General features: G+C 39.2%; 1 protein-coding gene across 2 annotated transcripts; it reads left to right on the top strand.

The window, feature by feature from the left end:
- Window positions 1–75: 75 nt before the first annotated feature.
- Window positions 76–6,911, top strand: RIT1 (Ras like without CAAX 1). Of its 2 annotated transcripts, XM_068663065.1 has the most exons (7): window positions 76–230; window positions 308–429; window positions 870–926; window positions 1,393–1,497; window positions 1,724–1,797; window positions 2,268–2,459; window positions 3,494–6,911. In XM_068663065.1, the coding sequence occupies exons 2-7, from the start codon at window positions 336–338 to the stop codon at window positions 3,722–3,724; spliced, it is 753 nt and encodes a 250-aa protein (XP_068519166.1). In that variant the 5' UTR covers window positions 76–230; window positions 308–335; the 3' UTR covers window positions 3,725–6,911. The 2 variants fall into 2 exon arrangements, with proteins under 2 accessions (XP_068519166.1, XP_068519167.1); XM_068663066.1 differs by lacking the exon at window positions 1,393–1,497 and having other exon boundaries at window positions 78–230.
- Window positions 6,912–12,285: the final 5,374 nt, after the last annotated feature.

Below are 12,285 nucleotides of genomic sequence, written 5' to 3'. Positions count from 1 at the left end.
TTTTTGTTGAACCTCGCTGCCCTCGGCCTCCGGGGGAGGGGGGTGAATCCTGTCAGAGGTGGGGGCGTGGCCAGGAGGGGGAGAGGCGGGGCCGGGCTCTGGCGGAGGAGCAGGAGCCGCCGCCATTTTGGTGTCGCTGCCTCGGCGCGGAGCGGGGCCGGAGCGGGGGCCGGGCGAAGGTCGCGGTCCCGGGCAGCGGCCGGGAGGATGCGGCGCGGAGGAGCCTGACGGTGAGGGGGGCCGGGGCCGGGGCGGGGTGGGGCCGGGAGAGGGGCTGTCGGCGCTCACGCTCTTTTCTCCTCCTCAGGGGCGGAGGCTTCTTGGGCGCTGAGGAGATGGACGCTGGAGCCCGCCCGGGCGGCGGCACCCCGGGGCAGCCCCGCGAGTACAAGCTGGTGATGCTGGGCGCCGGCGGCGTCGGCAAGAGCGGTGCGTGCGGGGGCCGGGGCCGCGGAGAGGCCTGAAGCCCCGTGGCCTGCTCGGCCTCGGCGCCGTCTTCGCGGGCAGGGTTCGTGTGTTGCCCGCCTGGGGCGGGAGGGAGCGCGGCGTGGCGTCGCTTTCCGTGCTCTGGGGAAAAAAAAAAAAAAAAAGAAAACGAAAAAGCTTTTAGTTTTGCTTCTGAAGCTTTGCTTCTGAACCTTCTAACGCCGCGTTTGTTGAGGATAAGAGCGTAGTTCTCCATGTTTCTGCGTTGTTTAATCTGTGGTTCTTGCCAGTCTTGCATTGTTTTTTCTGTCAGCTTTATCTTCTAGCTGTTACTTGAATAACATCAGGTAAATAACGCACACAGACGTGTTGTGAAGTGAATGCCGAAGTGGCAGGTATTTATTAGGCTTATGTGATTGTAAGCCTCCAATTTTTGTTTCCAGCCATGACTATGCAGTTCATCAGTCACCGATTTCCGGAGGATCACGATCCCACAATTGGTATGAAAAATCTCTTTTCTCTTTCCTCTTTGCCATTCGCTCCACCTCCTAGGAGACTGAGGTGCTGTCGAGTCCATTTCTGTAAAGTGTTCAATTTAAAGGAGTCTGTAAACTTGGCTGTAAATTGAGGAATCAGGTCCCTTAATTTACTAATTTAAAGCATTAAAAGTTTTGAGACTACCATAAGGACTGGGATACGTATCCTGAGTTCTCTCTCTTGAACGTTTTTCCCACCATGTATTTGTTCGGGCCACATGCTACCTGGTATTTGTATGTTGACAAACTAGAATAAGAAACTTCTGAGGGGTGATTGCTAGTTTTCTGTTCTAAAAATCTAATCTAATCTGATGCAGATCAATTACTGTTAATTTGTCAGACCAAACTGTGCTTTGTAATTTAGAAATTTCATGTTAATGGGTGAAGTGCTTCAGAACTTAATATATTGTTATGTACGTTGATGCTGAAGGGCCTGGAATACCTCTGCTCGGGTTGTTCAGAGAGACTATGAACTCTCTGTCCATGGAAATATTCAGAAGCCACCTCGATGTGGTCCTGAGCCAAGTGGTTTTGGGTGAGCATGTTTCAGCAGGGTTTGGACCGGATGGACCCAGTTGAGAAGACACTAAATCACGAAGCAATCAAATTTTAATTTGTTGTTAAATGAAGATCTGGCTAACTTACTGTTATAATATTAACAGCTTACATGGTTCTTGTGTAACATTCTGTGTATTGATGACTAATGTATATTGCAATTGTACTCCAACTTTGTTTTTTTCTGATGTGCCATGAATTCACAGAGGATGCTTATAAAATACGAATACGCATTGATGATGAACCCGCCAATCTGGATATCTTAGACACGGCGGGGCAGGTATGTAAGTACTAATAAGTGAGTGGGAGGGTGTTAGGAGTCTGTAATGATCAGTTACAGAGACAGAAATCCTGTAAAAGTATGTCTGTCTTTTCTTCCAAATTGTTTTTACAGCTGTCATAATTCTTCTAAGATCGTCTTGATTATAGCATCTGTATCATTTTATATGTTCAGGCATCCCAGGCAGTACTCATTTCATATACTGTTTTATTCATTGCATCTTGCTATTCATGCTCAACAAGCATATTGGCTGAAAATAATACACATTTGTATAATTTCTATAGCAAGGGAAGTTTGGTATTAATCCAATAGTATCTCATCCTACATGTAACAGGATGAGAAGACAGATGACCAGTTTGCTAATAGAATTTTTATGCAGCTGTTTTTGGAATAAATACTTTGTTTCCCATTTTAAGCAAACTGGTAAGTCATCATACTTGTGCAATTGAAATATAATTGTTTGTTTCTAGGCAGAGTTTACGGCCATGAGAGACCAGTACATGAGGGCTGGCGAGGGATTTATCATCTGTTATTCAATCACAGACCGACGCAGTTTCCATGAAGTGCGTGAATTCAAACAGCTTATCTATCGTGTTCGGCGCACTGATGACACTCCTGTGGTCCTGGTGGGAAATAAATCTGATCTGACACAGCTACGGCAGGTAAATGGCTAAGAAATAGGCCCCCCATTACATTTCTCCTGTAAAGTGCAGTAATAAATGAGGTCAGATACCCTTCCTCAATTTTTTCTGCATGTTTATTATACAAGTTGAACATTAGAGAAGTACGTTTTAACCTGGTATGTGTTGAATAACCAAATGCAATCACAAAGGTAAAGTTTTCAGATTGATTCTTTGAGTTTCAACCTAGGTTTTTCCTAGAATCAATCTTCTTTAATTCCTGGGGAGATATGCTGTTAATAGAGATACAGCATTCCGTGAACCACTTGCAAATACTACTACAAATTACAGATGCAAGTGTGATAAGAATGGAGGCATAATAATGGGGAACTTAGAATCTAAGAATGGACAGAAAGGAAAATGAGTTTCAGCTTAAGGAAATTGTATTGTCTGTGGGGAAAACAGTTTGAAGCAGAGCTTTACTTTATGGAAAAGTGACATGAAAAACAATTTCCAGAAGTGCTGTTTCTATACCTGCTTTTTTTTAGTATGCGTTGTGGCAGGAAAATCATGATAGTTAAGGTAGAACCCCATGCTAAGAGGTGTAAAGCACCTTGGAACAGGGAGTGGGTGTCTGTCTTTGTATGTCTTCGGCAAGCCTGGTGTTCAGGAAAGGTTTTGTTCAGTTCCGGGAAGTGATTTGACAAAAATAATAGATTTTAACCGAGAGAAAGAAATACCCTGAACTGACCAAGCTGACAAATACTTGCGTTAACTCTGAGAACTGCTCATATTAGGCAGTCCATGATTAAGTTCCAAGAAAGGAATTCTTCTTCAATGGTTGTTGTTCTATTGACCAGAAGCTGCCATGTCCTGCCATCTCTTACAGATGATTGCATTGCTTGAGAAGCAATGAGTGGAAAAGAAATGGTTTTGTAGAGAAAGATTTAGACGTCGGTTGAAACATGCTGTTTGGAAACTGGGAGAGGGTGCATGTAAAGTTCTGGGCTGAGCAGACTATGAAGAGGTAGACTTTATGGTTTTGCCTTTCTTGATAAGTCTGAACTTTGTTTTAGGTCTCCAAAGAAGAAGGCTCTGCTTTAGCTCGAGAATTCAACTGCCCTTTTTTCGAAACTTCAGCTGCGTACCGTTATTATATTGATGATGTATTTCATGCTCTTGTGAGAGAAATCCGCAGGAAAGAAAAAGAAGCAGTAATGGCAATGGAAAAAAAATCCAAACCTAAAAGCAGCATGTGGAAAAGACTAAAGTCACCATTTAGAAGGAAGAAGGATTCAGTCACTTGAACGGAGATAATTCCTCTGCAGAATGAAACCTGTGAACGGCCATTTGTAACCGAAGTGGTTTAGTGACATTTCAACAGTATGTTTTAGACTGACAAGACTTTTATGAGGGAGTGTGTAACTGTACCAATTATTTTTGTTTAAATTGGTATTCTCTTCATTTTGGATATTTAACTTAAGACACAGTAACAATTTTGTTGTCATTTTTTGACTGGATCCAGCAAATACTGTTTATATGTTGTTGATTACAAATGCTGATAGGTTTATGACACTGCACTTTTTAATGTTTGTCTTTGGTCACTGCATACTGGAAGTTGAATTGTGTAAAAATATTGCTGAATTTCTACCCAGCCTAACTTAATTTTTTTCCTAGTTGTTTGCACAACAAAATTTTGCTGCTCTCCAGAACAGTAACCCACATCGTGAGAGAAGGCTTTTCGAGGTCATCCTGAGAAATAGTTTACAAAGTGTATGTCATGACTCTGTCAGGTTACGTATTGGTGGCAATGAAGGGAGATGTACTAGAGGGGTTTTGTTGTTGTTGTTCTCACTGAGAAGAATTTTTCTATCAAAAGTAATGTGGCATATCTTGTGCAAGTTTATCTGAGTTATCAGTTAAACCTCAGTGTGGTAGGTGGGATTCTAAACAAGTCAGAAAAAGCAAATTATGGTTCCTATGGCAGCTATAACTTGGCAACAGTGCATGAATATGTAGCATTTTCCTACTGTATATAGCATTTACTGTGTTGTCATAGCATGTGTAATGTAATAATGCTGTAGATGCTCTAGAAACTACAGCTTTGAATTTTCTGACTTGCTTTTTAAAATGACAGCTGTAATGGTGCAGTGGCTTATTTATTTACATTCAGTTTTATATTATTATTTTAAAGGAGCCAGTATCATTGAGTAGAAGTCTTTAATGTAGTCATTTCAAATTATTCTATGATAACTACTTTGTAAAGAAAATGACTGAAACTGAGGTATCTGGGCCCAGAATTAATATCCCTAACGCTGGTAAGATTCTTCCAATGCTGTCTTAAAAATAGAACTAGTGATGCAGTAGAAGGAAGCAACTAGCTGGGCACAATGACAGATTTATCTTGACAGATATTCATATCCCTGACCTTAAATATACAAGAGGTACAGTTAGTGCATGTACATGTTTGGTTTTTTATGCTCAGTAATCAATGATTCAGTTAAGAAAGTGCTTCTGAGGCAGATGCTCTGTGCATAGCAGATCTTTTTTTGCTTTTGAGGTGATTTACATGTACATTGGTTATAGAATTTAAATCCAGAGCTGATGTCACAGTGCTAAAAGGTCACTGGAGAGACGAATGTCTGGTGTTCATTTTTTAAATAGTACAGCAAATCATGATGAGGTGACTCAGATGTGTTTAAAACACCTTTCTTAGAGACCTAAGTGCCTAGAATCTTTCAGCTTAGGAATGAAAGAGACTATAGACTGTAGGTGTAGTATAGCTTCTGTTAAGCTTTGATCATCCATGTCAGTAACTGTTAATCTTACTGACTAAAAATAAGATCTGTAACGTCAGTCTTAGTGTGCTGCATATGTGCAGTCAAAACTGAAAATGAAGTTGTTCAAATTTGTATGTAAAAGGATCTAGTACAAGTAAGGATAGCAAATATAAACCTTTACACTTCTTTCTAAACTCTTTACTATTTAAGTTACCACTGGAAATTCTGTCCCTGGTGCTTTTAAGAATACTTGCTTTGTGTGGGATTAAAAACAAATTTATAATAAAAAAAAAAAAATGGGGGGTGAGCATTTTTTTTATTTTATGTTTGTAGCTGAGCTAAATATCTAAATTGGTCTCTGTTTCTCACTTCCTTCCAAAATTCCAGTGTTACGATACGCTGGTAATCATTGCACGTAACGCTGATTGAAAAAGAGACTGAGAATAATTCGGATTGTTGAGAATGTAAGACCTGTTTTAAATTAACTGTGTGAGCAGTTGTGCATATCTTTTCAGTAGTTACTGGTTTAGAACTTAAAGCCCTATTATTCATTCATTGTTGGAATAAATAAATGCTGTCTATAACCCTTAAATTAAAAATCCTAGGAAAACCATTTGGCGGAGAATTTGGGGAGGACGGGAGTGACAACTAAGATGTTGCTCTAAAAGCAGTTGCTGACTCTCATAACAATTTCTTCAAACCAGACTTCTGGGACTGCTAAGCAAGGGACTGATTGTGATTACAAGTTTTCCCCGTGCTTTTCCTTAATTCAGTAATTTAACATAAGCATTAGTCAGCTTCCTATATTCAAAGTTTTCAGACAGCATGCAAAGTTAAACTGCCAGCAGTACTGAAAGCTATATGAGACTAATACTTACTTTCACCTTAATGTAACTGATGTGTGTGCCTTATCTGATTCCTTCAATGCAATTCAAGTGTTTACTAATGCCTTTTGTGAGCCTGTTGCTTATAGAACTATTAAATCAGAACAGCAGCAAGCACTTTTTTTTACAGTATTATTCAAACAGAGTTTTATTTTTATCATGTATAAATTTGTACACGGGATTATTGTTTTATTTGACACAATATAGAATTTTTAATACAAAATTTGTATTTGATGTTTTAATGTGCGGTGTGTAGCATGATGGGTAGAAGGCTGCTTAGCATGAGAGTGCTGAAGTAGCAAAGCTCACGGTGTGTTTTTAAGTTACTTTGGAAAATGCTCATCTTGCTAGCTGGTGGCTTGAAGGTAAAATAATAGTAATAATAAATTTTAAAAATGGAATTGGCAATTTATGTTTAAGTGGTGCAAAGCTTAAAAATTCAGATGTCTGTTGCTAAAGCGTTTAAACAACAGATATTTTGCAATTGTATTACTTTACATTTCTATGGTCTACATAAGATGTGTTAGCTTTTGCAGTTCTAGTTACAAATAATGAAAGAATTACTGGACGAGTTATGTGTCTAAGTCTTCATCCAGATACTTCAGTACTGGGATGCTGGGCTAACCAGTCCTGTGTTTTCTGATGAATCAGAATGATTCTCTGAGCATTGGTTGGTTGTATGTTATTATTTTGTACTGATAGAAAGCAGCTGTTTGGAGGCTTCTTTTGGTCTATGTCATGGTTGTTTTTTCACCCCTTCAAGATGTTATTAGAAACATAAACATTACTTCAGAATATTTTCTAAGTAGTAGTAAATAGTACAATTGTGACGGCCTTTGTGGTGGTATTTTCTTCCTGCATTAGTGTGCAGTTTTCTTTGTCATTTAATACTGTGTCTCCTTTGTATGCCAATTATAAAATACTACACGTCTATCTAGCTTTAATACATTAGAAGCCATATTACATTGCTGTTTGCCCGATTTTGCAGGCAATTTAAGGATATACAGACTACCACATTTTCTTAGGGCTTTCCAGTAACTCATTCTGCTGTCACCTTGCTCATGCTCCTTTTGGTTTTTGTTTTTCACAGTTGAGGACATTCCTTCTTATTTGCTTATAGTTTTGCTTCTTTACTTGTCTTGGGGGAGAGAGAAAATATCCTAATACATCTCCCTGTTAACCCTGTACCTGCATAAACCCTCGATTATTCCTGAGTCAAGTTCAGAAATGCAATGACCTTGTTCTCATGCTTGGCTGTCACTGGTCTTACTGTTGCTCCTGTTATTTGCAATGGAGTGGGCCAATTTATTCGAAGTCAGCATGTTAAAGTGTAGTTAAGTGGTAGGAGGTGGTTCATTTTGCTACATCACTGTCATACTTCCCTAAAAACAGCAAACGTAATTTAACCCTAAGGAAAAGGCTCTTCTTGAATCTTTTTTTTTTTTTTTTTTGGCTGTATGTCTTTCAAATGTAGACTGGAACAAACTTCTTTGCCAGCATTCATACTAAAAATTATAAATACATAAGTGCTGTGGGTAAGATCTTAGAATGAATGAGGGGAAAAACTCAAATTACCTTCTTGGAAGCAGATGGCTAAGGGCTTAGTGTCTAGGCTTGTCCCTGGAAATTTAGAAGCTGCTTAAGGACTGGCTCCAGTGATGACCTCTTCTTTAAACAGCATGAAAATATCTGTGGAATGAAAAAAAGTAACACCACTGCATTCCTGTAACTCTTTCTCCAAGGTGATTGTCAGCTGCCATTTGTCTGTCATCTAAATAGTTACAGGAGCTTTTTCTCTCTTTTTTTTTTTTTTTTTTAATATAAAAGCTTACTGTAATGGCAACTTCGATCCATAAGGTAATTTTTTTGTTTACAAAAGTTAGTATTATTGCATGTTTGTTGTTTAGGTCTTCAAGAGTTCAGATAGGTGTAAAATGTGTCTTGTCTGCGAACAGGGAGAGCTTTTCTGTGTTTCATCCCCCTGAGGCCAACATCAGAGGTGTGTTTAAGGCAGTAATTACCAAGATATGTTCACAAACATTCCCAGGAACAAAGAAATCATAGCTAAGGGTCTAACACTGTCACGTGTAGTTGAGCAAATGTTGCTGTTGTCCACTCTGAGCATACTAAGAAAAGCTTTGTTATATTCTGTGGTGCTGATACAGCTTTGCTTTTGCTTGCTTTTATTGTGAGAATGCAAAACTGTAACACCTTCTTACTGTTGATAAAAGTCAGTCTTTTGCTGACATAACAAGAAATTGTTTGCAAAGTTTGCAAAAGTGCAAAACTAGTAAAAATTTAAGGTACGCAGATGTTAATTACATATAACTGAGAAATCCTGTGACTTTCTTACTGAATTAAAGTGGCAATACTTTATGTTGGAAGACTGGAAGGGTGAAAAAAATGCTATATAGAAACCAGATAACTAAGTCAAGTATCTGGGTCACAGGAGCTTGCTGACATGCCCGCTCTTTTACACAGGTATAAATCCAGTTGCAAGAAACCTTACAAGATTTAAGATGCATGGTCCTGATCTGATCCTTTTCCTCCAGCGCAAGCCAGCTCTATTCTGGTTTGCACTTTGCCACAGCAAATGACTGAAGCTGGAATGTTTCACAGCATAGACTGAGGTCATTTCTTCCATTGAGTCTGCGCATTCAATTCATGGAAGATGCACAAGAGGCATATGACTTGAATTTGCACTGCAACAGCTAAACCACTAGATGGCCTACAGTGGAAGATGTAACCAGTATTATTCTGGATTGAAAGGTCTCATCTAACACGCACCTTCTTTGCTAAAAATCAGCTTGAAATCCTGCATATAACTTGAATACTCTATGAATAAATAAACTGTAGAACCACACACAAAAAAAACAACTATGAAAACATTATTAAAACTTAGTGAAGTTTGAGATGTTACCTTAAAATGTTAACTTGAAAGGATGAAAAGAAAAAAAAAATCTTATTAAAACAACCTTATTACATGGCCTAAGCATGGTCACACTAACACTCATCAACCAGTAAAACCAATCCTGCCATAAGATCCCAAAGGACAGTTGCGTGGTTGGCTTGTTGGTTCCTTTGGTCCCCCCCCCCCCCTTTTTTTTTTTTTTCTTGCAAAGAAGAAACTACAGCACTTTGAAAATATAATTAGAAAAGGTGGAACTCCTTCTGGGGCCATATGGTGACTAATGTTGGAGTTGCAAGGAAATAATATTCTCTGCAGATAATATTGATAACTTTAAAAAAGGTATGGGTCGGTGATGGCCAAGCTACCTATTCGGTCTGTTAGCATCCAGTATGATTAGATGATATTCTGTAAAGGCTATTAGATTTCTGTCTGCGAAGTGCAGCTTTTGCGCAAGGTCATCTTTTGCATTCACTCCTTTTATAGATTTTTTTTTCCCCCATGATCCCCAGACCTTCTTTTCCCTTTTTTTTTTTTAATGATATATAGGCAAAAAAAAAAAAGCATAATTACAAGAAATATAGTAATATTATATAATTATGTATATTACATACATGTAAAAAATCCATAGTATAAATATCTAAAGCTGACCCTTAACTTTAATGGCCCCTATCCCTAATGGCCCCTAAAACTACACTCATGGATGATAATCTTAATGTTCCCTAAAACATAACAAACCTATCTGTAACACTAACCCTAAACTCTGACCTGAACCATACCCCTAACCCAAACATCCAGTTAGGTTCCTTCTTGCATATCTTAAGGAAATATGTCAAATTTAAGAGTGAAGGAAGTGTAGCAAAAGGAACAGATTCTAAATTTGCTGAAAATTAAACTAAACCCAAACCAAATGGCCTCAAAGAGTGCTTGCCTTTCTGCTGCTTTGTCTCCCTCCTCCTCTTCCCATCATTTCCCTTTCAGTTATCTCCTTACTTTCTCCTACTTATTTCTTGGTATGTTTTTCCTTTCCTGTCATGTTTCCTGACTGGTCTGGGAGATAAAGGATCTTCTCAAGGATCACAGAAAGAAGAAAGTAGAACAGGCATTTAGACAAAGCACTTGAAAGAAAACCAGGCAGGTTTGACGTTACAGACCTGTGTATAGACATCACAATATTCTGGTGTTGTAGGTTCTGAGAGAGCTTAATTTTAAATAGCTACTAGCAAAGATTTGTTAAATTTCAACAGTAACAGTACTAGTGTTGGGGCCGTTTTATCTGTCTCAAAGCGTCTTTTTAAACGATCAAGATCCAAAAGCTGCATTTTAACCAGGGTGGGAAGAGAGGTCTAAAACACTGCCCAGAGATGGGTCTGGTTGCCCTGAAAGGGAAGGGGGCTTGGAGGGAGATGAGCTATTTCTGACTCTGCCTGTTAAAGGAAATGCCGAAAGAGCCCTGACCCAGAGTGTGATCAAGAAGCAAATCGCATTACCATGGTAACTAGTCCTGCTCCTCTGTTGAATTACGTGAGGTAGGAGCTGTCAGAGAAGGAGGGGCCCAATTATGCTGCCAGTGAAAGCAATGGCAAAAATCCCGTTGATTTAAATGGCAGCAGCACTCAGACCCAAAGAAGGTGGGAAGAGAGTCAGAGCAGAGCTTCCATGCTTTTCTGAAAACCATTTCTCTTTTCATGGTTTGTCAAACCCATTCTATTTGCTTTTTTTCTTCTTTTTCTAATGCAAATTCTTTTGTTTCTGCTTCAGCTGAATGGTGTAAGAACCTGAAATGGGATGTTTGTTAAAGGCATGCAGTATTAGACACAGAAGCCAAGTAGAGAGGGGCAGAGAGATTTTTGCTTTCACATCTTTCACAGTAGAAAACAGTTAGTGACTGTGCACTTTGGCTGAGCAGTTCGAGTCAACTGCTTTGCTAACTGCAGTTATTACAGTGATGATAAACTGGTGGTGCTTAAACACTGGGATCAATCTCAGCACAGACAACAACGTACAGCTGTTAAAGCACAGAGCCCTCTTTTCTGAGATGTTGGCTTCAAATGCACCCACGAGTAACAAGGCTCACCGCATGGCAGTTAGTGGCTTCTAATGTTTCTGGTTTCTGTGTAAAGCACCTCGTCGGACTGCCATTATAAAGCTGTATGGTGGAACTGAATTTAAGAAAGACCTCACCAAAGAAGGAGTCAGGTCATGCTGATTAAACTTCTTGAGCACTTCAGTAACTTCCTCCTCAGTATTATTAAGTTTATGACTAAAATAGCTGAGAATGACATCAGTGAATTTGGTCATGGCACCTGTTGCACCTTGATCATTTTCAACTTGTAGTGGAGTCAAGTTGAAGAGGTGTTTGTTTGGTTTGGTTTGGTTTGGTTGGTTGTTCTTTTAATGTTCAGTGTGAAGTGTTTCCCAAGTTTCCAGTTTTTCTATTGACCTTAACCTCCTCCTTTAAGAATTGTTCAAAATTCCCAGAATCAAAGATCCCACCTTTGACAGGGTGGGTCAAATCGAGGCAGAATTTCCATGTCGACTTCTTAATATTTCCTGTCCTTTTGCACCCCTATGCTGCCTCGACCTCCTGCCGAAAATGTTAACTATGTTCACTATGGCGCATTTGTATTAGAGAAGGCATGCAAAAATCTTCCAAAAGTGCACTTTATAGTTGGAATTCAAGGCACAAAAGTTTGTGATGTTCTTATCTCTTGGATGTGGTGCTCCCTCCTTTGAAAGTGAGCCATTCCTTTCTGGTGGAAAATCGTGTATGAGCACTGACCACATTCAATTTTCTGGACCATTAAACAATCGTTTCATAAAATGTGGACTGAAACCATCACTTTCCTTAAAAATGAGACCTGAAGTTCACATTAAGTTTATTTTAGGTATTTAGACACCTAAAATACCTTTGGATCTTGCTCCTTTGTGATAGTTTCCCTTTCGCAACAGAAGTACACAAAGAGTGAAGTACAGCATTAAAGTGCTTGCTGTAGCCTGTGTTGCTGTGGAAACACAGTTCAGTGTTCTGTGCTATTTGGCATTTTCTATAGGCATGGCTTTGTGCCTAGCAATGTTGTTCTGATGTGGAGCTGCAGAAAAAGCCAGTTACAGAAGCCAGATCACCGTACTTAGGAGAGACTGGTGTATCTCACACAGTGATATGGACGAAAGTGTTCCTGAAGAATTCAGTTTTGCCTTGGAATCCAGGAATGTGTCTAGATTAGAAATATAAAATTCAATTTGCATCTTTTTCTGCTCATTGATATTTATTTATATATTTATTTTACTTAGGT

Source organism: Anas acuta, chromosome 28, assembly GCF_963932015.1.
Source record: "Anas acuta chromosome 28, bAnaAcu1.1, whole genome shotgun sequence".
Taxonomy (NCBI): domain Eukaryota; kingdom Metazoa; phylum Chordata; class Aves; order Anseriformes; family Anatidae; genus Anas; species Anas acuta.
This window is presented reverse-complemented; position numbering and strand designations above follow the sequence as displayed.

Coding starts and splice junctions, on each gene's coding strand:
- RIT1 (XM_068663065.1), top strand. CDS start 336: ATGGACGCTGGAGCCCGCCCGGGCGGCGGCACCCCGGGGCAGCCCCGC. Junction 927..1,392: donor GGATCACGATCCCACAATTG/GTATGAAAAATC, acceptor TTGATGCTGAAG/GGCCTGGAATACCTCTGCTC. Junction 1,798..2,267: donor TCTTAGACACGGCGGGGCAG/GTATGTAAGTAC, acceptor GTTTGTTTCTAG/GCAGAGTTTACGGCCATGAG.